Genomic DNA, 22,927 nt, shown 5'->3' with positions numbered 1-22,927 from the left:
AATTACTTTCATAATATTAAAAGTTAATGGAAAAGGTCAATTATTCTTTTTAAATAAGTCATATAGTAATGTAACAGGAAAATGAGTTTAATTTTAGAAGAAGGTTGATTTTAAATCTGTGCTTTAAGATATAATATAATTTCATAATAATCGTGCTGTTTTCACCCTGATGGACAACTAAACTCTACCACAACCACTATCTTATTTCCCCTCCTCAAAGGAAAAGAGTGAGAAAATAAGATGGAAAACGGCTCAGGGGTTGAAATAAAGACAGGGAGATCGCTTACCAGTTACCATAATGGACAAAGCAGACTCAGCATAAGAAATATTCATAGAATTTATTGCCTATTACTAACTATAGCAGCAGGAAACTAAATGCAAACTAAAAACACCTTCCCACCCCCTTTCTGCCCCCTCTGCCTGAGTTGGACTGGAAGCAGGGAATAGGGGTTGAGGTCACTCTGTAACACTTTGTCACCTGATGCTCATACATCTTCACCTCCAGCATGCAGTCCCTCTCATGGAATGTATCTGAATTGATCCTATGTGAACTTCCCACAGACAGCAGTTCTTCAAGAACTGCTCCAATATGGGTCCATACCACAGGGTTCATCCACAGGTGGCAGCTCATGCCAGATCACCTGCATCTGCTTGGGCTTCTCTCCATGGGCTGCAGCTCTGGCCTGGAGTCTGCTCCTGTGGGGGCTCTCCATGGGCCAGAGCCTCCTCTAGGGCACGTCCACCTGCTCCACTGGGGGCTCCTCCATGGGCTGCAGCGTGGAGATCTGCTCCGTGTGGGACCCATGGGCTGCAGGGGGACAGCCTTCTCCACCAGGGGCCTCTCCACAGGCCACAGGGGAACTGCTGCTCTGTGCCTAGAACACCTCCTGCCCTGCTTCTGCACTGACCTTGGTGTCTCTTTCTCGCTGCATTTTCTCATTCCTCTCTCCCAGCTGCTGCTGCTGCACAGCAGTTTTTTCCCTTTCTTAAATATGCCCTCATAGAGGTACAACCAAACATCACTCATGGGCTCAGCTTTGGCTAGCAGGGGTTGCCTTTTGGAGATGGCTGGAATTGGCTGTTAAGGGGCAGCTTCTGGACTCTTCTTACAGAGGCCACTGCTGCAGTTCCCTCATGTGGAATAAGTGCCTGAGGTGACTTGGAAATTAAACTGATATTCACATTTTAAGGAAAAGTTACAGCATTGAAGAAGCTTCCAGGGTAGAGCAAGCTGCACTACATAGAAGTTCCCTAGACCTCCAACCTTAGATGTTAATCACACTGGGGGACCTTGGTGTTCTGACTCTAAGGGGAAAAGGATGGAGTGTGGAGCGGAGTGGGGACACCATGTCTAGGATCTGTGGTAAGATGGGAACTTGATTGTTCTTGTTCACACCGAGACCGATAAGCTGCACATTTGCTCCCCTGAGTCAACAGCCTGTCATATTTTTGACAAAATGCTGTATATTTTAGTGAACTTTACTCATTATAATATCATTATAATACCAAAACACATCTCCACCCCAAAAGCTATTTGCCTCCAAGGTGTGATCACCCCTCACTGAGCATGCACTCAGCTTATACCTTTAAAGAAAAGTGAGAAAAATTTGCACCAATTGCAACCAAGATATGCATGACTAGAGTCACTCAAGCTCCACCTAAAGATAGAAAATAATATAAATTTGACTTAATGGGGGGGAATATTAGGCCTTCTGGGATGAGTTGATGAGATAAGCCTTTCTCCCACCCACCCCCCTCCCCGGGACACCTTTGGATCAGATTTGAACAGTTGGTTATAACAGGTGTCTCCATGGAAACTTAGAAATCTCTGTAGAGTCTTTATACCCTTTAACACGTTTATAGACAGGCTGTGTTACTCATGCTTTTGGTATTTGAATGTACTTTGGAGACAGTGAATTTATCACCGGCAATCCAACAAGCCTGTGTACCTGTTGCTTTAATAAATTGCACTACTCATTAAATCTGCCTGTGATAGTTCTCAGTGAATGCGACCAAACTCTTTAAGTGTGGCCATGGTAGTTCATGGAACGCAATTAGAGTGAGAATGTGCTACGTTATTTGTGAATCTATAATCGTGATAGTTCAGTACCCTGAATGCAACCAGACTTATAATGGCTAATTGGGTATACCCTTAACGCAACACCCCACTACCAAAACCTTGTTGCATAAACCCAATACAATAATACATTGCCTTCTTTAGGTAATTTTTGATGAGACAACAGTAAGAGTAAAGCAAGCAATTTTAGGCATTGACTGTTAAAGACAACACTAGTCTTTGTATTCTTAATTTTGAAGGACTGGGTATCTTTTTGTGGCCTTTTCTCATAACACTAGGGAATACAGACATCTGAAAGATTTCATCTTCCTGGAGAAAAAAAAAAAAAAAAAGAAAACACCACTGTGTACAGGTGGAGTTTTCAAGTTAATTGAGTACAACTTTATAAGATAACCAAAAATCACCAGATGATATTCTAACCTTTGTTTTGAAATTGTGTGATGACACTGAATAACTTGAATGGCCTTGGAAACACTTTTTAAGGATTTAAGAGTTATCTTAAGGACAGAACACACAGCTTGATAAAGCAATAGTAAGAACATTTCGGTGAGCCTTGAAGTGACCATGATGAGACAGGTCACTATCTTCTTACTTCTGTGTTGTGTCTTTGTGCAAGGTAATAAGAATCAAATCCATCTCTATACAGTTTATCATATTATTATGTAAGAGAAAGAAAGTAATGACAATAATAGCAGCACCATCAGTAGCTAATGTGCATATTTAAGTATTCCTATGTTCATATTCACATCAAAACACGATTGCTACTGCAAGTCTTGGTATTTGTATACACATATATACATATATAGCAATTGTATAGAGACATTTATAGCATACAGAGAGAGACATATATGGTTATACTGGGTTCCTCCTTTTAACAATTGTTTAATAGTTATTTTCATGGCTGGTATCAGAAATATAATAATATATCATATTTCTTGGTAGTTCTTGGCATAGAAGTTGGACAATGTAATATAACTCATGAGCCATATTGCTTATTTTGATAAACATTTCTGCTTTTTTTCTTTAATCAAAATGTACTGTCACAGTTCTATTTTTTTGTTCTTTTTTTTTTCATACTGTATTTAAATACATATATATATGTATGTGCATTTACACACACTCATGAGCACATTGGGCATGCAGAGGAATAGTTTAGTTACACAGAACACAGGAAAGGAAGTAAGATAATACATATATAACCACCTGCTGTTGTCTTGTTTCCTTTCTTTGGTGGATTAGGGAAATTTACTATGCATCCAAGTACAGGTTTACCTGATTTGCCTCTTCCCTTTCAGCATTAGGATTTTAAATAAAAGTATTTACAACTTGGTACAAATTTTGAAGAACATAGGCCAAGTAATTATTTCACTCACACTTTTTGCAAAGTCTGTCTTTTTACATCTATTCACTAAAGGTCTTCAGTAACAATAGGCATGAGCAATGTTGTAGTTAAGCAGTTGATAATGATGACACAACATCCAAAAGAATATACAGTTGAAGTGCAAGTACCACCTGAACTCTAAGAAATCTGCTCAGAGACCAAACTGTGACTCATTTTTGATTCTCAGTGGTTTAAATCCCTGACTCAGAATCCCAGAAGTCACACAGATCTATGGTATTACATACATTTAAATTAACCAATACTTTGCTCAGATATCAGTTACCAACAGTATTTCATCACTTTTGTCTTGTTATCTAAAACCTAATAAATCATTTAACATCTTTCTGATCATGCTGATTTGTTAAAAACTCGCAGTGTTTGTCCTTGAATACTTTTTTTCTTTCTTTCAAAATTGCTTGATTTAGATTTGATGTTCTCCAAATCTGTATTACAGCTTTGTTTACTATTTTGCATTTGTACAACTTAAGAGTCATGAATATATCAAGTTCCTTTCTTTATTCTTCCTATGTAAGCAATTCTTTGCTAATGATTAAGAAAAATATATGAATGTGTCTATAGCTGGGGTTTAAGGAAAACTTTGTGCTTATTTTCATATAAGCACATTCTGCTTTGTATTTGTGGACACATATGCAAATGCTCAATAGACTGAGACAAGCTTTTTCAATGTTAAGAGTTGAAAAATACTCATTAAAACACATTATCTACCCAAAGTTGCGCTAATTTACATTTTCTTTATTTTTCAGCACAACACAATATTGATTTATAAAAATATTCTAAGTAATAATAAATATTTATTCTCTAGAATTACAGAGTAGCTCCTGTGGCAATCCAGGAATTCCACCAAAGGGTATCTTGTACGGTACAAGGTTTGATGTTGGGGACAAAATCCGATACAGCTGTGTAACTGGATATATTTTGGATGGCCATCCTCAGCTTACTTGCATAGCTAACTCTGTGAATACAGCATCATGGGACTTCCCTGTTCCTATTTGTAGAGGTAAGAAAAATGCTACAATGATATTCTCAAATATATATAATAATAATACTATGTATATTAGTTTGAATTACCTAAAATGTCTGTTTAAATTGCTAACTTTTAGATTGTCATCAAAGGAAAAAAAATATTTTAGAATATTTTTCTCTTGCTCATATATATCTATCTCAGTATACACACCTGCTAATTTTTCAATAAGTATCCTAGTAAAATTACATTTTTCGTTTATTTTAAAATGCATGCAATGACATTTCAGAACTAGGAACATAATAAGTAGAATATGAATGCACATCTTCAACATATTTACAATTAATGCAATGTAATTTTGGGATCTATTCATACTCCCTAAGAAGTATTAACAGGATATTGAGCAAATAGAAGTTTGTTAGTACCACAACACTTGAGTTAGAGGGACTTGCCCTCATTTACAGTTAGATTTCATATCTTAAAAATTCTATAGAATATTCTGTATTATAATGGAAGGAAAGCATACTAATATTTAAGAATAGATAATATTTATACAGAGTGTTGTGTGCTGTATCAAAAATTTGTATTGTAAAGGTATTTATGTATTTATATATTTATATATTCTGTAAAAAATCACATTTCATAGAATATTCACTTAATGATCTAACAATTATTATATGTCAAATCATTTCCCTTTGTTCAAGTTAGAAATATAACAGAACTAGGGAATCATGTTTTATAGGTAAATCTTATTTTCTGAGACTTTGAGAGAGAACTAATATTTGCACATTACTGAAAGAAGCTAAGCTTATAAAATGGAGGAACTATATCTACACCAGAAATACAACCAGATATGACAGAGAAAGTATTTTGAGGAAGCACTGTTATGTCTGGAAAACTTGAGATCCTTTTCTGGATTCACAGGTTAACCTTACAGAATGTAACATTTAGATTTCTCTGAAACATTTGACTCTGTCTTACAGAGTTGACAAAAACATTCCATCTGAAATTAGCATTCTGATTTAATAAATAACAACAATAACAACCTGTTGAATTAAAACCTGATTAATAAGTACCACAACAATTTAACTAGATATGGGAAGTGCATATCATATATGGAAATACCATTCTATTCTTTCTTATTCTTGGTGTAAAGCTATGATTATCCATGATCTCAAAGAAAATGCAAAGTTATTACAGATAATGCTATTTTCTAGTAAAATCACTAATAACTCCTAATTCTTTCATTCCTACATGCCAGAAAATGCTGGCACATAATGAGAAAAATATACAATCAAGGCATAACTACAAATTTTAAGGAGATGATTATAAAAGATTTGATAGAAAAGTGAATTTGGACAAAACTTAGACTCGTAAGAAAGTAGAAGGTTAAGGGACTTCAGCTTAGACCATTGTCCAAATTCTTGATCTGCCAATTTTGAAATGAGTTGACATTCAAACTTCATCCTGAAATGAAGATGACAGACTTGAACTTGATGATTCCACTTGTCAATCAATCATCTCAGTCACAGTGTTACATAAAATTTCTTTTGATATATCTCATTCAGGAGAACTTTTTTTTTGTTTTTATTCCAAGGGAAGTGAAAATGCACAGTGCAACTTTGGAATAATACGCTCCCAAAGTAGTCTTGTGCTTAAATATAACTCCAACATGTAAGCAGAAGACTATCATATATGAATATAGAAAGTTCACATTCTTCTTGATCATGATTAAAATCTGTAGGGAAAAACAGAGTTGATAAATTGGGAAGGATTCAGAAAAAAAGGAAGTAAGTTATATTAGGTTTCAAAATTATAATGTTATCTAGAGACTGAAGGAGATCAAACTTTTGACAGTATGTGAAAGAAGATGTGACTTGATTTACTGTAGAAACTCATGCAGAAGGGCAACATTTTTTCAGACCAAACAGCTCCCTAGTCTAGACCAACAGCACTGAAGAATCTAAGGAGTAAAACCCTGACGATAATAATAATAATAAACAATAAAGACAATAATAACAATAACAATAAAAACAATAATAATAAACACTGTGTACATGTTATTAGTGGTGGTTACTAATTACTGAAATTACATGTAGCAATGTGAAATTCTTGATTTAAGTTTTAACATCAGGCTTAATGGCTTAAAGGTTTATTGCACCTGGATACTGTTAGGGTATTTTTGGTCTAATTTCAATGAAAAATGTCACTAATTACTGTAACTCTATGATTGATATTGGAAACATCCAGCTTTACATTTAATATGGAAACCTTTGTGATTCCATTCCAATAGATTTGTCCTAATTTTGTCTAATGTAATTATCCAAACACAGAATTCTGCAGGAGGTTGCTAAAGGTGATTATGCAGTAATGAGCTTCTTATCTCTTTCTCTCTGTTTGCCATGGAGACTTTCTTAGATTAAACACTTATCTATATAGAGTTCCTCTGATAAATGTTTTACTGTTCTCTACCAATGATCATTACATTTAAAACAGAGAATCCTGAGACAAATGAGTGAAGTTATATGTATTTTTGAGAGTATATATATATAATAATTGCTTTTTCTTAACCTGAAACAACTTGACTACTTTTTCTGTTAGATGGCCAGGTCTCTTCCAGTCATGCATACACTAATAATCTGTTTTTATGTAATTAGTTGGACTGAGAAAATGCAGAATACTTCAGTGCCACTACCTGGCATTTTCTGATTTGTTATGACAATAGCATACAGAAGAAAAAGACCCACAAATAGCACAATAGTATACTTTGTTCATTATTAACTTTGTATCAATAAAAAATCATATTTTTTATTTGTCTTTATATATTGGAAACAAAGCAAAGCTCTGAACTTACGGCATGCTTAGATATCAGCTCACAGGTGTCTTTAAATCATGTGTGTGTAAATATCACTGTTATTTGCCTCTTGTCATTCAGAACAAGTAAATTTTGAGAGTAGTATTTTTTTAGATCATTCTTTTACATTGCCTCCACTTTGAATGAAGAGAGTGGAAGGAGGAGGAAGAAGTTGTGCTTGTGTTTTAATGATCTAATTCTTACAGACTGACATTTAAATCAGTAATAAGATTCTTCGGAATCAACAGTGCCTCATATTGCCACATGTCCGTACATGTGCCCATTTACAGGTTTGTGGTTTAAATCTGATGCATAACACTGATATTTGTATTCTTTAAGTTCTACATTTTGGGCCTAATTTTCTTCAAAGAGAAGAATGTTCTTCATCAAATGCCTTCTTTTTTCCTTACTAGTCTCTGTGGTACCATATTGGAAAATTAGTGCACATGCCTAACAGTTGCTTTATTTCACACCCTGTTTCTCAGCGAACATAGTTCAAATGCACAGATTTTTTCACCTGCCATTTATGTGTTCTGACATACATACGTATATTTTATTTTCTATTAGAATTAATAGAAATGCAAAAACACCTTAATTAAAAGAAAACCAAATTGGTCAATTATACTGTGCATAACCTGTGACTAGTTTTAAAGTCTTCTTCCTTGACAAATTAATTTTGATAAGGTTATTTTCAACAGTGAAGCATGACAAAAGATTTAGCATATTGCTTTCCATTCCTGAGATAATGTTGCAGCTTGTAATTTCTCCATAATGCAGCAAGGTATGAATAATTTACTGAAGCTAATAAATAAGGTTACAGTTATGTGTATTATTGTCATTTTATAAAGATTATAATACTTACAAAAACAAATGGGTATTCTGACTTTTATATTTTTAAAACTTTTCCTGTTCCAGGGTAAAAATAATTATCATCTTATAAGATTTTTCATTCTAAAACTGTTTCTTTAGAATTCAAAATTTTTGAAAAAAATACAGAAAAAAAATTAGAGTTTTATGTATATTTTAGTTATAGTTCTATTAAAATATTTTCACTGGTGCTTGTATGTGTAGCTGCAAATTATTTATCACTATTAAAGTAGTGTTCAGTTGCTCATAACTTTGTTGTTCTAGTAATAACTCTCCATAAATGTTAAATTAATATTGAACTTCTTTCCAAGAATCATTACACTAGTTTTGGGGGTATTTTTAGAGCAGGATCAAGAAAAGGTATTAATTTACCCCTACAAAGTTACTGAGCACTTAATAAAAATGTAGTAGGTATATAGACCTATCATACTGAGATAAAGTACGAGCTGGACAATGCAAGGAAAAAATAAGATTCATATAAAATTTACTGTGTTTCACTTAATGAAACAAAATAATGTATTCTGTCATATTCAAGTAATTTCAACTGTCTAATGGGAAAAAAAATAATATTTTTGAATTTTTGTCAGGATATCAGATAAAAATATTGGAATCTTGCTTATGGTTAGAATTTTCAATTTCATATAACAAGATGTATAGACGATATACAAGGCCTATTTACGTGATTGCTGCTCAGTGTTTGGAATTCCTGGAAGCTGTCTTTCTCAAGGATACAGGACAGGTTGTTACCATGGTGGAGGATTAAAGCATCATTGCTCTTTTCTCAATGAAAGAGCATAGCAATTAGAAGAGAAGGGGAGGTTCTTCCTTCATACTTAAGAAGCTGTCTTGTTCTTGTGAGAACAATCTTTTGAATTGGATAAAGTTAGTGTATTAGTATAAAAACACACAGAAACAAACACACAAGCAAATGCAAGCATGACAATAGTTAGGTAAGTTGTAAATTGAGTTTTCCAAAATTCCTATTGCCACTTCGCAATGTTTTCCAGATATATGTGTCTATTCATTTATTTTGCTGACAATTGACAGTATTGATGCTATCTGACTTTAGATTCCATTATTTAGATAGTTATGTCAAATCTGATTGTTTAAGATAGCCTTCATTATCAATGGACGTAAATAGATCCATGCCATTTTAAAATAAAAATTATCATCTCATAGAACTTTAGACTTCTGCTTAAGGATGGCATAAATTATGCCTGTCACCATACACAGAAATTTTCATTTCTTTCCACTGGCTATAAATATAGATTAAAATTATTAGTTCAGAATATTCTTAATCATTATGAATACATGTACTATTCAGGAAAAAAAAAAAAAAAAGAAATACAAAAGAAAAATCATTCAGGTTACAAGAATTAGTCTTTTCACTTTCACTTATTCTGCTCTAACTGAGTGTTGTAGAGCATATTTTAACATGAGACTCTGAGTATCCAGTAGTTTGAATTCACTTGGAGTTTTTTTTGGACAGAAAATGTTTTGGCTGCAGTTACTTTTTTTTTTTAACATTGACAAAATACATTTTACTTCTCTGATTGTGGGAGGATATTGTTATTCTTTGTTTTTTGTTTGTTTTTTTTTTGTATTTCGTCAAGACAGGTTAAAGTGCTTGTTACTACAAGTCTCAGAATTCTATAATTCCGATTTCACATATATATATATGTACATATAAAGATATGTTTATTTCTACTTAACTTTACAGATGTAATCTTCATTTCTTCTTCTTCAATGGATTTGTTCCCAATAAACTGTTTTTTATATATTTATATATTTTCAAGTTATCTAACATAATATTCACATTTGGATGTGAATATTAGAATACTCAGCTCACTATTGAAATAATTTGCCGTTTCTTGTGTGAAGAACTCACTGGAGAGGAAAAATTGTTAATTGCAAATCACTGATGTATTTCTGTAACTACATATATTCATGAGTACATATATATATGTATATATATGTACATATGTATTTTATACATGAAGTAGGTTTTAGGTCACACAGAGCATCTTCAAATGACATAAAAGTTTACTTATATATCTTGTATACTCTCCAAAATATTTTTCCTGGAGGGATATATGTGTTTATTATGGCCAATAATAGGAATTTTTGGGAAAAAAAAATGATTTAAACTTCACTAACCTACCAAGAAGTATTCATATAACAATATAGATACTTCACAGACAGATAAATTTGGTTGCATTTTGGTAAATGATTTTATGACAGTGTGGCAAATAGAAACAAGTAATATAGACAGTAAACAAGCTGCCTCTGCCTCTGCATGTTTGCTGCATGCTGGCTTTGTATGGTGTGTAAAGAACAAAGCAGGAGAGAAAGTCGAAGTACTGTACTTGATGTCATACCATACATAAACTAGTGGAACTGAGAATATATACAGGAGAAAATAAGGTGTGCTAACTTAAAGGCAGGAATAAATTACAACTCACAGGGAACAAGCAGTTTTATCTGAAGTCATTTCCTGTATACAAACAGTTGTCACCACTTATTCTTGGAAAAAGCCCCCATATAGCCAGGTGAGATGGATTAAAAATGTGTTTATTTAAAGAAAGTAAAAAAGAAAACCTATGTGCTTCATTTGTAGAATTATATATTTGTATATAAGATATGGACATAACATGAACACTAATGACTGAGCTGTTTTTCAGAGATAGTTCCACAGGTCCCTTTCAAGACATTGCATATCGGTGGCTTATTACTGCCAATGCTCTTATCATTGCTTCATTAAAAATGTCAAGTGGTCTACAGATGGCAATGATGCTCCCTTAAAATTAGAGAAGTTGATTATTTTATTTTATTTTTTGGTGGGGGCTGTAATGAAATAAGTCTACCATTACATTGATATAGCAGTATAATATAAATTCAGTGTGTTTTCAGGTATGTGCTTTCCAAAAGAGCCCAGAAGTTCTGCAAAATAATATCTTGAATCACCTTTTCTTAATGAGGACATTACATTGAGTTTAGCTGCTTCAAATTTTTGTGACAAAAAAATTATGTGGTTTTTTTATTTTTTTTTCTTTATTTTAATTATCTTTAAAATTTGCAATTTTTAAGACCAATAGAATTAAACTTTTGGCTCAAGGAAAAAAAGTATTAAAACTGTGCTCTAGTATACCCTACCATACTTGCTCATATACCCTATCATACATCTCATGTTATCAGTGTTTTTCTCAGGATAGTATCTGGTTCTCATTATCAGGGTCATTTCACTTTAACACACAGTATACTTGTGTGAACAAATATATCTGAGCCTGAAGAAGAATTCCGTATATGAATTTTAATTTGAAATTGTATTCATGATTCTATTATTATTCAAAGTTGAGAAATTCACTGAATTATTAGAAGCTACTCTAAGTCATTGTTGATGTTCTATGAATCAGGAAACTGCTACAGTCCTATTTTATTATGTTAATATTATCATATATTCCTAACAATACCATGAATATACACTAGTTTTACTGCACTATTAATGAAAATATTCTCATTACTTATATATATATCCTAAACTGAAATCATTAAAAATCTAGAAGTAATAAAAATGATGTAACACAGTATGCTTGTTTTAACCAAGAAACATTACTAGGGACTTTTCTGATTTGTTTTAATACATTAGATTCAAGTTCAAAACCTCTTGTGTTTGTTCATTTATGACAATTATGACCACTTAACTAAGTTCATATGATGGATAAGAACTTTAAAAACTCATTCTGCTCACCTGTGAAAACTTGTGTTCAAGGAAGTACTAATATATTAGTGATGGTAACCTAAAATAAATAATTGCTAATTTTTAGAAAGCAAATTCAGTACATGTATTTTTTAAAAGAAAATATTTTTATTTTAATAGCATTTCTTTTCCTCAGCATTTAAATGTTCAAAGGGTGATTAAGAGATGCAAAAGATCAGGATATTGTTTAACAGTTTAAGAAGCAATACAAAATATCTGAAAATGCTTTCCCGATTCATCCTTTCATTAGAAATTTATACATCCAGGTCAGAATATTCATCAGAACATCAGAATCACACTTTCATTTGGTTTGCATAGTTTGGCTTTTGAAGTCCTTATGAGATTAAACAGATTTTAGGAAGTGATCCTTCCACTCCACTCAGAATTGGTGAGGCTGCACTTGGAGTATCGTGTCCAGTTCTGGGACCCCAGTACTAGAGAGACGTGAACACTCTCAGAGAGATCTATGGAGGGCTACCAAGATGTTCAATGGACTGGAGCACTTCTCTTATGAGGAAAGGCTGAGAGTAGAGACTGTTTAGCCTGAAGAAGAGGAGGCTTAGGGGGAAAATTATCAATGTCTATAAATACTTGAAGGGAGGATGCAAAACTGAAGAAGCCAGGCTCTTTTCAGTTGTGCCCAGTGCCAGGACAAGAGGAAATAGGCACAGACTGTAAAAGAATAGGTTTCACCTGAACTTCAGGAAGCACTTTTTTATTGCATGGGTGATGCACTGGCATAGGTTGCCCAGGGAGGCTGTGAAGTCTTCCTCCTTGGAGATCTTCAAAAGCTGTCTGGACATGGTCTTGGGCAAATGACTCTGAATGATCCTGCATGGACTAGATGACCTCCAGCTGTCCTTTCCAAAAACAACCATTCTATAATCCTGTAAATTTGTATCAGTACTAAGGTCAGCAGCCCTAAAATCAGCTAGAAACTGACACTAGTGGTGGGCAAATCCTGAACATTATAGAGTCCAGAATAAAAAATTATAATTATATTCCTGATATATATATATATATAATTATACAGTCCAGAATAAAAATGACTTTATTTATGACTTTATTGATCAGTGCAGTAACCTTCATTTGGAAAATAGGCCTCTTAAGTTACATCTCCAAACAGTAAGACTGTGGAATGCAGCAGAACTGAATTGTTTCTAAGTAAATTAAATTATGTTTAGAAGAAAGTATTTGTAACTATTTCAGAAAGGGGGCATTTGTAGACATAGCTCACACAAAAGTAAGGAAAGGGCAGAACTAAGAATGCATTATGTTGCTACCTTTTGTGGAAAAAGTACCAATATGATCAAATTTGAGAACAAAAGTTTATTAAAAACAAACAAACAACTGATACAGGCAATTAAGAGGAAAAGAAAAAGACCAGATTTTAAATTCAAGAATTCTATCCCGGCACTGAACAAAATAAAATTTATTGAATATCAAAATGCTTGAGCCCATTGCTGTGTTCAAAACTATCAATTAGGACTACTTACAGTGAATGGGTGGAAGTTAGTGAAAGTGGTTAATGAAAAGCTTGAAACACTGTTTTTAACGCATGTTTTCAAAAAAAAAAATTCTTAAACAAAGACAAAGGATATGGAAGTAAACAATGCATTGACCATATTCACATACGAATTTTGAAATTGTTTTGCAAAATTATCACAGAAAACAACACAACAGTGAGAATTATACAATCAATTGAAAGGGAAAAACTACTTTGAAGGATCAAGATGATTGAGTGGGAAGGAGTAACTTGGAAAAGTAAAATACCATTTTAGGCTGATAATTGACAACAATTTAAATGGTTTGTTTTGGTAATATGTACAGTGCAGTCATCAAAACATAATACTAGAGCATTAATTCAAGCAAAACCCAGTCTTTCATGTGAGATTTAAAGCTAAATTATAGTCAAGTCTATTTGTTGGAAACCTTTACAGACTATTTTAAGAGAAGTGTTAAACATATAGCTCTATCTCAATTCCAGTTGGGCTAGTAAATTTTGCTTATGCTACCTAATTACTTCACTCTTATATTCTGTTTGGGTTCATTTACTATGTGGTATTTATGGATAAATCCTTTCTAATGGTTAATTAGCATAAATAACATTAGTAAAATAATTTGAGATACTTTGAAAGTAATTACTGGTAAATTCCAGGTTCATTAACACAGTTTACTAAGCTGCTTAATCCAAAAGCTTTGGCAGCAATGGGTTTTTAAATAGACTAGTATTTTTTTATTATTATTTTTTATCAGAATATTAAAATTATAATTTGATAAAACTTTTCGTATCTCTTGATCACTGCCAAAAATTAGAATTTACCTAGGTATAAATGAAAATTGTGAGAATATTAGTATTTAAATAACACTCTGCAAGCACTAATATATACCTCAATGTTACTTACATCTAGAAGGCAAAAGTCTCTAAGAAGTCTTAAGCCCCTCAAATATTACTCCAAGAATACAACTGATTACCAGTAGTTGTTTGTTGCTGTTTTGTTGGTTTTTGAAAGCAAAAGATTTAATTTCTGAAATTCTAATATGACATTTTAACATTCTTCAAGGCTACATTCATTAACCTAAAGAATGGTTATTGATTCTCTTATGGAACATGAATCATGTTCTTCAGCTTTAATTTATCTTCATGTTTTCATCACTGGCAAGACTGTTGCTGCTTTATTTAGATATTAAGACAGCATTTTCCCTATTCATTAAGATGGATTTCAGATCTGTAGCCTGTCTTTAAAGTGATAATATTTACAAATATACACTAATGACACATCCTCATAGTGAACAATTTCTTCTTTATATCTAAATTAAATCTACCTTCTTTTAATTTAAAACCAGTACTCCTTGTTCTATCGCTACGATCCCTGATAAAGAGTCCCTTCCCATCTTTCCTGTAGCCCCCCTTTAGGTATTGGAAAGTTGCTATGAGGTCTTCCAGAGCCTTCTTTCCTCTAGGCTAAACAACCTCAACTCCCTCAGCTGTCTTCACAGGACAGCTCCAGCCCTCTGACCATCTTAATAGCTCTCCTCCTGTTCTAACAGGTCCATGCCTTTTTTATGCTCTGGGCCAAAAGCTGAATGCAGTACTCTAGGTGGCGTCTCACAAGAGCAGAGTAGAGGAGGACAATCACCTCCCTTGACTTCCTGGCCAAACTTCTTTGGATGCAGCCCAGGCTACAGTTGGACTGCAAACACACATTGCTGGCTCATGTTCAGCTTTTCATCCATCAACACCCTCAAGTCCTTCTCATTAGGGCTGCTCTCAATCCACTGATCCCCCTATACTTATATTTGGGATTGCCCTGCCCCACGTGCAGGACCTTGCACTTGACCCTGTGGAAATTCATGTGATTCACATGGACCCACTTCTCAGGCCTGTCAATGTCCTTCTGTATGGCATCTCTTCCCTCCAGCATGTCGAACCAACCACACAGCTTGGTGTCACTGGCAAACTTGCTGAGGATGCACTTAATCTCACTGTCCATGTTACCAACAAAGATGTTAAACAGCGCTAGTCCCAGTACTGACCCCTGAGGAAAACTATTTGTCACTGGTTTCCACTTGGAATTGAGCCACTGACCACAACTCTTTCAGTACAACCATCCAACCAACTCCTTATCAATTGAGGGACCCATCTATCAAATCCATGTCTCTCCATTTTAGAGACAAGGACGTTGTGCAGGATAGTGTCAAATACTTCACACAATACTGATAGATGATGTCAGTTGCTCATCTTTTCTCCAACAATGTGGTAACTCCATCCTAGAAGGCCACCAAATTTGTCAGGCACAACTTGTCCTTAATGAAGCCACACTGGCTGTCACCAACCACCTCTCTGTTCTCCATGTGCCTTAGCATGGTTTTCATGAGGATCTGGTCTGCATTCTTGAATTACGGAATTATAATCATAGTCTTGGGTTGGAAGCAACCTTAAAGACATCTAGTTCCAACCCCCCTGCCATGGGCTGGGACACCTTCCGCTACACCAGGTTGCTCAAAGCCCCAGCCAACCTGTCCTTGAACACTTCCAGGGATGGGGCATCCACAACTTCTCTGAGCAACCTGTTCCAGTGTCTCACCACCCTCTGAGTGAAGAATTTCCTCCTAACATCTAATCTAAATCTTCCCTCTGTTTGTTTAAAATCATTCCCTCTTGTCCTGTCATTATCTAACCAAGCAAAAAAGTTGTTCTGCATCTTTTTTTATAAGAGCCCTTTAAGTATTGAAAAGCTGCAATGAGGTCTCCCCACAGCCTTCTTTTCTTCAGGCTGAACATCCACAGCTCTCTCAGCCTCTCTTCATAGGAGAGGTGCTCCAGCCCTCTGATCATCTTTGTGGCACGGAGGTGTAACTGGCTGGCCTGTAGCTCCCCAGGTATTCCCGTTTTCCCTTTTTAAAAATATGGGTTGTGTTTCACCTTTTTCTAGTCACTGGGAACTTCACTAGACTACCATGATGTTTCAAATATAATGGATAGTGGCTTAGCACCTTCTTCTGCCAGTTCCCTCAAACCCTCGGCTGCATCTCATCATGTCCTGTGGACGTGCATACATTCATGTTCCTTAGACTGCATCCCGTGGGAGGGAGCCCATGTTGGAGCAGGGGAAGAGAGTGACCATGAAGGAGCAGCAGAGATGAAGTGTTAGGGACTGACCACAGCCCCCATTTTCCGTTCCCCTGTGCCACTCAGGTAGAGGACATAGAAGAGGGTGGATGGGGGGGGGGAGGAGAGACATTTTTAGTTTGTTTTTAGTTTCTCACTGCTCTGGCTTGTTAATAGTAGATACTAAATTTTATTAATCTCCCTATGCTGAGTCTGTTTTGCCTATGATTATAATTGTTGAGTGATCTCCCTGTCCTTATCTCAACCCTTGAGCCCTTTCCATCATATTTTCTCCCCCTTTCCCTTTGAGGAGGGGGAGTTAGAGAGTGGTTGTGGTAGAGCTCAGCTGCCCAGCTGAGTAAAACCAGCACACCACAAGACATAGTGAGGCAGCTCATAGAGATGGAGTTTGGTTATGGGTGGATACAAGTTACTCAGGAGAGACAGGCAGAGAAGATGGAGTGGTGGCATCTGTGTGAAGGTGCAGCTTGGAGGTATGGAGCTGCTGTTGGGGATACAGGATGGGCTGGCTTGTGGCTCAGGAACAGAGAATAATATGGGTCACACTGGAAGGGTTGCCCAGGGTCAGGGTGAGGATAAAATGAAGTGAAGTGAGTGTGGGTGAAGTGTTCTTTAACAGCTCAGGGAAGTCTCTGATTGACTCTCATGGGGGACTGTATCCTTCCTGATAACATCAACATGGCAGGATGCAAACAATAAAGATTTCAGAAGATATTAATGAATCCATACCCATGTCTCACAGCAAGATTTATTCCCAGCAGGTATGGAATGTTGGAAACCAATTAAGCAAATAGAAGATAAGAATTTCTGTGAGTCATTGATCAGAGTTTACAGTTACAGCATATTCTATTCTGCTCTCTCAGGGGCAAGTGTGTCCAGTTATTCACCTAATTGTGTTATGAGGGCTGTTTTAATTTTTTCCCACTTGTAAAATAATGTCCTGGGTTTTAAATAACACTTTAACCTGAAGAATGCTAGAATGCTGTCTTGATTAGTGTTTTTGTTTGTTTGTTTGTTTGTTTGTTTCAGAATTAATATGAATTAATTACTGAATTACAGGTAAATGAGCAGGCTTTTATGTTTCTGTATTGCCCATGAAATAAGAGCCCTGTGGTAAGTCACAAATCAAAGGTCTCCAGGGTCTAACCAAACTCCAGGATTACTACTAATCCAGCCAAACTCCTAGACTACTACTGTGTTTATTGACTGCAATCTATAAATCTCCAATATAATACAGATTGGCCAGAAATACTGTACCAGATTCCAATTTTCTAACTCTATGCAGTAAAAAACTTCAGCTATTTCCCAGCTGGGTTAGAACATAGGAAGTCCAATTGAGAGGCTTTCTAAATTTGCACAAAAAATTACACTAAAAGCTCTCCTTCCTGTCATCCATGGTATTTCAGTCTTTTAATTTTTCTAAAGATCAGTCTTCCTTCTTAGTTGTTGTTCCAACTTTGCATAATGGTCAGAAAGATCAACAATCTACATAGCAAAGTTGCTGGTAATGAACTTTGTCATCACTATTTAGATACATTCTGAACAAGAGCTTGAAACTTGTCAGCAAATCCCGGAATATGAACAGAACGAGCTCATTTCTGGACAGTGTTCAGGTATCTCTGTTAGATAAGGGCTTTCAGTTAATGCATCAATATAACACACAGAAAAATATGTAAAAAGTGAAGATATATATTTATTCATTAAAAACAAACAAATTTATTTAAGTTAATGATGCTGGTCATAAAACTTGTAAATTGAGGAAAGAAGATGGAACTCTGGAGCAAAAATACATTTTTCTTTTGAGCTGTGTTTCCCTTCCCCCAGCTATTTATTTAGGGAGTTCTGAAGACAAACTGTTCACATCTAAGTTTAACATTTGTCATAGCTACCTCCAAAGATTTCATGTTGTTAAACTACCATTTCAGCTTCATATGAAAAACTAAAGCAAACCAAAATAGCAAATGAAGATAAATGAACTGATTAAGTCACAGACTCTTCTAGCAGGTCGGTAAACAGTCAGCACATAATTTTCATGGTCTCTTAACAGCTTCCCCCAGCAGCAACAAATCTTGGTGCAATACATTTTGTAATACTATAGATGAAAATTTTCAGAAAATAGTTGCTAGTATTTATTATGAACAAGTGAAGTAGAACTGTGCAAACTGAAGCCTTTTGTAGAATCAGAAAACAAAACAAAACAAAACAAAAAAAAAAGAGCAATTCGCAGAGCTCGCTACTGAGAAGAAGTATGAAAGTCCATCAAACAATAACACTGAAGTAAAGGCTGCCCCTAAGAAAGCAAGGCAATCCTGTGTTAAGGCATAGGTGTCTGGAAACAATTTTCAAGTGCCTGAAGAGTTGGTATATGCTGTGATTCAGTTCTCAGCTCCACTGTTAGCAATTCTAGGTCCACTGTGTATAATGGGGAGTTTTTCATACATGGAAAAAAGTCTGACATTTTGGCTACACCTATGTGCATATGCAGATGATCACTCCTACTAAATATGTAGATAAATGCATTAAAATGAGAGTATTCTTGTGGAGTTTCTATATAAAAAGAAATGTTACAATGTTTGTACAGTTTCTTGACATAAGGTGTGTTAGGTGGCTGGGTTCAACTCAGCTCAAGTAGATTTAGTTTTCTGGTGTTTTTATTTTTTGCAAGTTTATTTGGAATATCATGCATTGTATTGCTTCTCTGAATTTGTATTACTTTCTATCTGTATTATTTATTTATTTATTTATCATGGAAATTAATTATAAACTAGGTGCAACTGCAGAAATGCTGTAAATCAACATTACTTTGTCCTTCTCTGTAATATATTTGCAAAGTTATTTTATTTTCCTTTTCTTTATGAAAAGTATTCTGTGTACTTTGACAATATAACTGCAATTTTAAATGAAGAGTTTTACTTAAAAACATAAAATAAGTTGTTGTTAGATGATGAGGAAGTTCTGCTGTATACAATCACCTGTTCCCCAGAGAATTCCTTCCAGCACAAGGGTAATATTTTCATGAAACAATGCTATTAAAGCTTCCAAGATGTCTCGTCTTCCTCCAGTTTCCACCCTCTCCATCCGCATCCCCACTCCATGCTTATTTTAGCTAGCTTTTATTGTGCATACAGTGTAGGACGTAGATTCACCTTACTCAGTTAAATTCTTAACAAGTCAAGCCATTATTCCATGGACCAAAATTCAAAATCCAGTGATGATTTATTTTTCATTATTGTTATTTAAAACATAGTTGTCATCTCCATTGTTCTGGAAGGTTTTTTATTATTATTTTATTTTTTATTTCTCCCCTGCCCCCTCTATTTTTTTATTATTATTGTTTTCCAATAAGTCAATGTGTTTTCAAAGAGTTCAGATTCTTGGTTCCTAGATACAATTTCATTCTGGACACATGAACTAAATGTTTATTAAATTTTTTCAGTACTATTTCAATACTGTTCAGTAAATTTCCAAGCTTACATTTAGATTTGTAAATTCTGAGCCAGGTTATGAATTAATGTTGAATTAAAGTTTAGAACACTTTCTAGAAAAGTTTTAAAAATTTGTCAGTGTGTTAAATGTATTTCCCTGTGGGTTGATGTCAAAGTAGTCATTTCAAAGTTCTTATCACTACCATGCTCATTAGCCTCTTCAGATCCAGCATTTGCAAAGAAATTCTTGAAAATTGAAAGAATTAAGTCAAATTTATAAATGATGTAAAGATAAGTAAAAGTTTTAGGAGTTTAAAAGCATGTCAAATTATATTCTGTGGATTATTTCTTCGTGGTATAGTATTGCTCCCACTAAAAACCATGGCAGTGATTGAAAGGAAAATTAAGCTAAATGAAAAAAAAAATATGGTTGAAGGAGGAAAAGTGACTGCTGTGTTTCTATCATATTTACTTTTTTGTGTGACTTTAAAAGAGAAACAGAAAAAAAAAAGAAAAAAGAAATATTTGATCACTTTCATAGCATGTGACTTAGGTCAGCTTACTAACTTGTTTATGTCATCTCTGAATTTTCATAGTTATTAAAGAGTACTTTGAGTCAAAGTAAGTGTTTTTTTCCATTGACTGAAGTGTTTGCATGTAAACATCTTTTCTGAGCTCTGAACTACGCATACGCAATTAAGATGTTTGATGGCAACTGTAGAGAAATCATATTTGCAAAAAATATTATTTATCTGGGAAAGCATTTTAATGAAAGATTCATTCATCAAGGTAGAAGTATATAAATCATTAAATCTACCTTTTTAATGAAAATCAAACTGTGTTATCTTAGTAATGGAAACATCATACTCTATTACAGTACTTAAGGAAAAAAAATAAGAGTTTAAGGAAGTCTGTTTTTTTTGTTCTTTGTTTGTTTTTGTGTGTCTGGCTTTTTGCATTTCTAAAGCATGAATTCTTATCATGATAATTTATGATCATATTATGTGACTAATTCACATCACCACCACAATGTTTTTAATTCATTTTATGATAGTTCTGAAATTGTTTAGAAGTTAGGAGGTCTGCTTAATGACCAAGGAGTTACGAAGCTTCCTGTGAGATCAACTTAAATTAAGCTATACATCAGAGTGGTGTTTAATTGGATTTGTAATACACAGGATATGGAGGATTTCTTTAACAAATGTAAATACCTTAAGTATAGAAGTCTGTATGTTAATTAGCTGTCTGGACTACTTTTAAGGCCACAAGGGAGAATAAAGCACTTCTAGTCTGTCTTATGTTCACTGCTAAAATAAATTATAAAATCATGACATCTTGTAGGTTGGAAGAGACTTCTGGAGGTTTTTAGTCCAAACTTCAGCTCAGAACAAGATCAACTACGGAAGGTTGCTTAGGACCACGTCCAGTTATGTTTTGAATATCCCCAAGGATGGAGACTCCAGAGCATCTCTGGACCTCTGACCTGCCTCATGGATTATTTTTTTTTTCCTTATATTGAATCTGAATTTCCCATGTTCCAGGTTGCGTTCATTGTTTCTTTCACTTATGTTCATTTTCACTCTGCACCTATTAGAATAAAGTGGCTCCATTTTCTCTGTACTATTTCAACTGTTAGGTAGTTGCAGACAACAATATGATCTCACACCAAAACTTCCCTTCTCCAACCTGGACAGATACGGTTCTTTCAGCTTCTCCTCATATGGCATGTGCCCCAGCCCCCAAATCATCTTGACAGCACTCTGCTTGAGTCAGTCCAGTATGCCTATGTCTTTCCAATACTTGACCTGTAAATCAGATATGGTTCACCTTAAAAGTGCTTATTTCTCATAATTGATTATGAAGAGAGCACTAGCTGAAATACAGACAACTAATGTGTATATAGAGAGATGTCAATCAAAAGCTAGATGAGATGTCTAGTTTGACATGTTAAGAGTATTCTGCAAACACAAAGAGAAAGGAAATGCTGGAAAATCTGTCTCAAAGTACCAGTCCATGAATAAAGAGCAGCATGAGGGAAGACAAGAGACAGTAAGCAAGAAGATTATGAGAAATTGAACAATTTTGACCTGTTAATAGAAACAAACAAAGAAACAAACAAAGCCCACAAAGATGGACATAAAATAAAATAGTATATAAAAAAATATACTGATTATTGATAAAAGGACCAAAGGAGAAGGGACCAAAGGAGAAAGGACTAAAGCTGAGGCACAGATAAGGAAATGGAGAAGGTTTGTAAAAAGATATATATATCTACAACTAGAAATAATATTAAAAAATAAAAATAAAAATCCTGAGTGACAGATGTTTGTGTTTTTCTTTGTGTGTATATGAATCTATTTAAAAAAAATACTTTTAGTTAGGAGCTGTATATCTAGATTTTCTTTCTCTTCTTTTTCCTGTCAAACAACATATGATCATGTCGAGAGACTGCTGTTTTTCATTTGCTATAACTACTTTAGTATGTTCTGACAAAAATGGCACATTCCGCTTTGCCAAATTCAGTTAAAGATTTTCAGTGTGGCATGAGAAAAAAAGCTAAAATTCAGTTTGTCCATATACTAATTTATTAAATGGAAATTAGTCTAATGCCATCCGAGAGCCCTGTAAGGATTTATTACAGCATACTCTGTTCATAAAAAGTATAATTAAAAGAATCCAGCAAGAAAAAACTCATAAACCTGCCTCAATTTAATGAGCAAATGTTACAAATTTTGAAATGTTAGAAAAGCCTAATAATGTTCTTATACTTTTTTTTTTTTTTTAATCTGTGTCCTTCAAATAATATTCCTAAAGATAAAATAAAAGTACCAAATATCATATAGATATATTGGAAAAAGACAATTTTTTCAGGCACTTGTTCTATCAGTGACTTCCTATTTGTGTGTGTGTTTTGCTGAGATTGTAATTCCATTTCTGAGGTTATTTAGTGG

At 34.4% G+C, this 22,927-nt stretch overlaps 1 protein-coding gene across 6 annotated transcripts in view; it reads left to right on the top strand.

The window, feature by feature from the left end:
- Positions 1–22,927, top strand: part of CSMD3 (CUB and Sushi multiple domains 3) — a 703,323-nt gene that overhangs the window by 159,122 nt on the left and 521,274 nt on the right. For 5 of the 6 annotated variants that reach the window (XM_080578052.1, XM_080578051.1, XM_080578050.1 and 2 more), the window contains exon 4: positions 4,282–4,476. The exons of the other annotated variant lie outside the window; for it this stretch is intronic. In XM_080578052.1, the coding sequence (XP_080434178.1) occupies positions 4,282–4,476 (195 nt within the window). The remainder of the gene's footprint in view (positions 1–4,281; positions 4,477–22,927) is intronic. 6 annotated transcript variants of the gene reach the window in all.

The sequence above is a fragment of the Anser brachyrhynchus genome, assembly GCF_964034855.1.
Source record: "Anser brachyrhynchus genome assembly, chromosome: 2".
NCBI lineage: Eukaryota > Metazoa > Chordata > Aves > Anseriformes > Anatidae > Anser > Anser brachyrhynchus.
The sequence above is the reverse complement of the archived record's forward strand: the minus strand, read 5'-3'. Positions and strand labels throughout refer to the sequence as shown.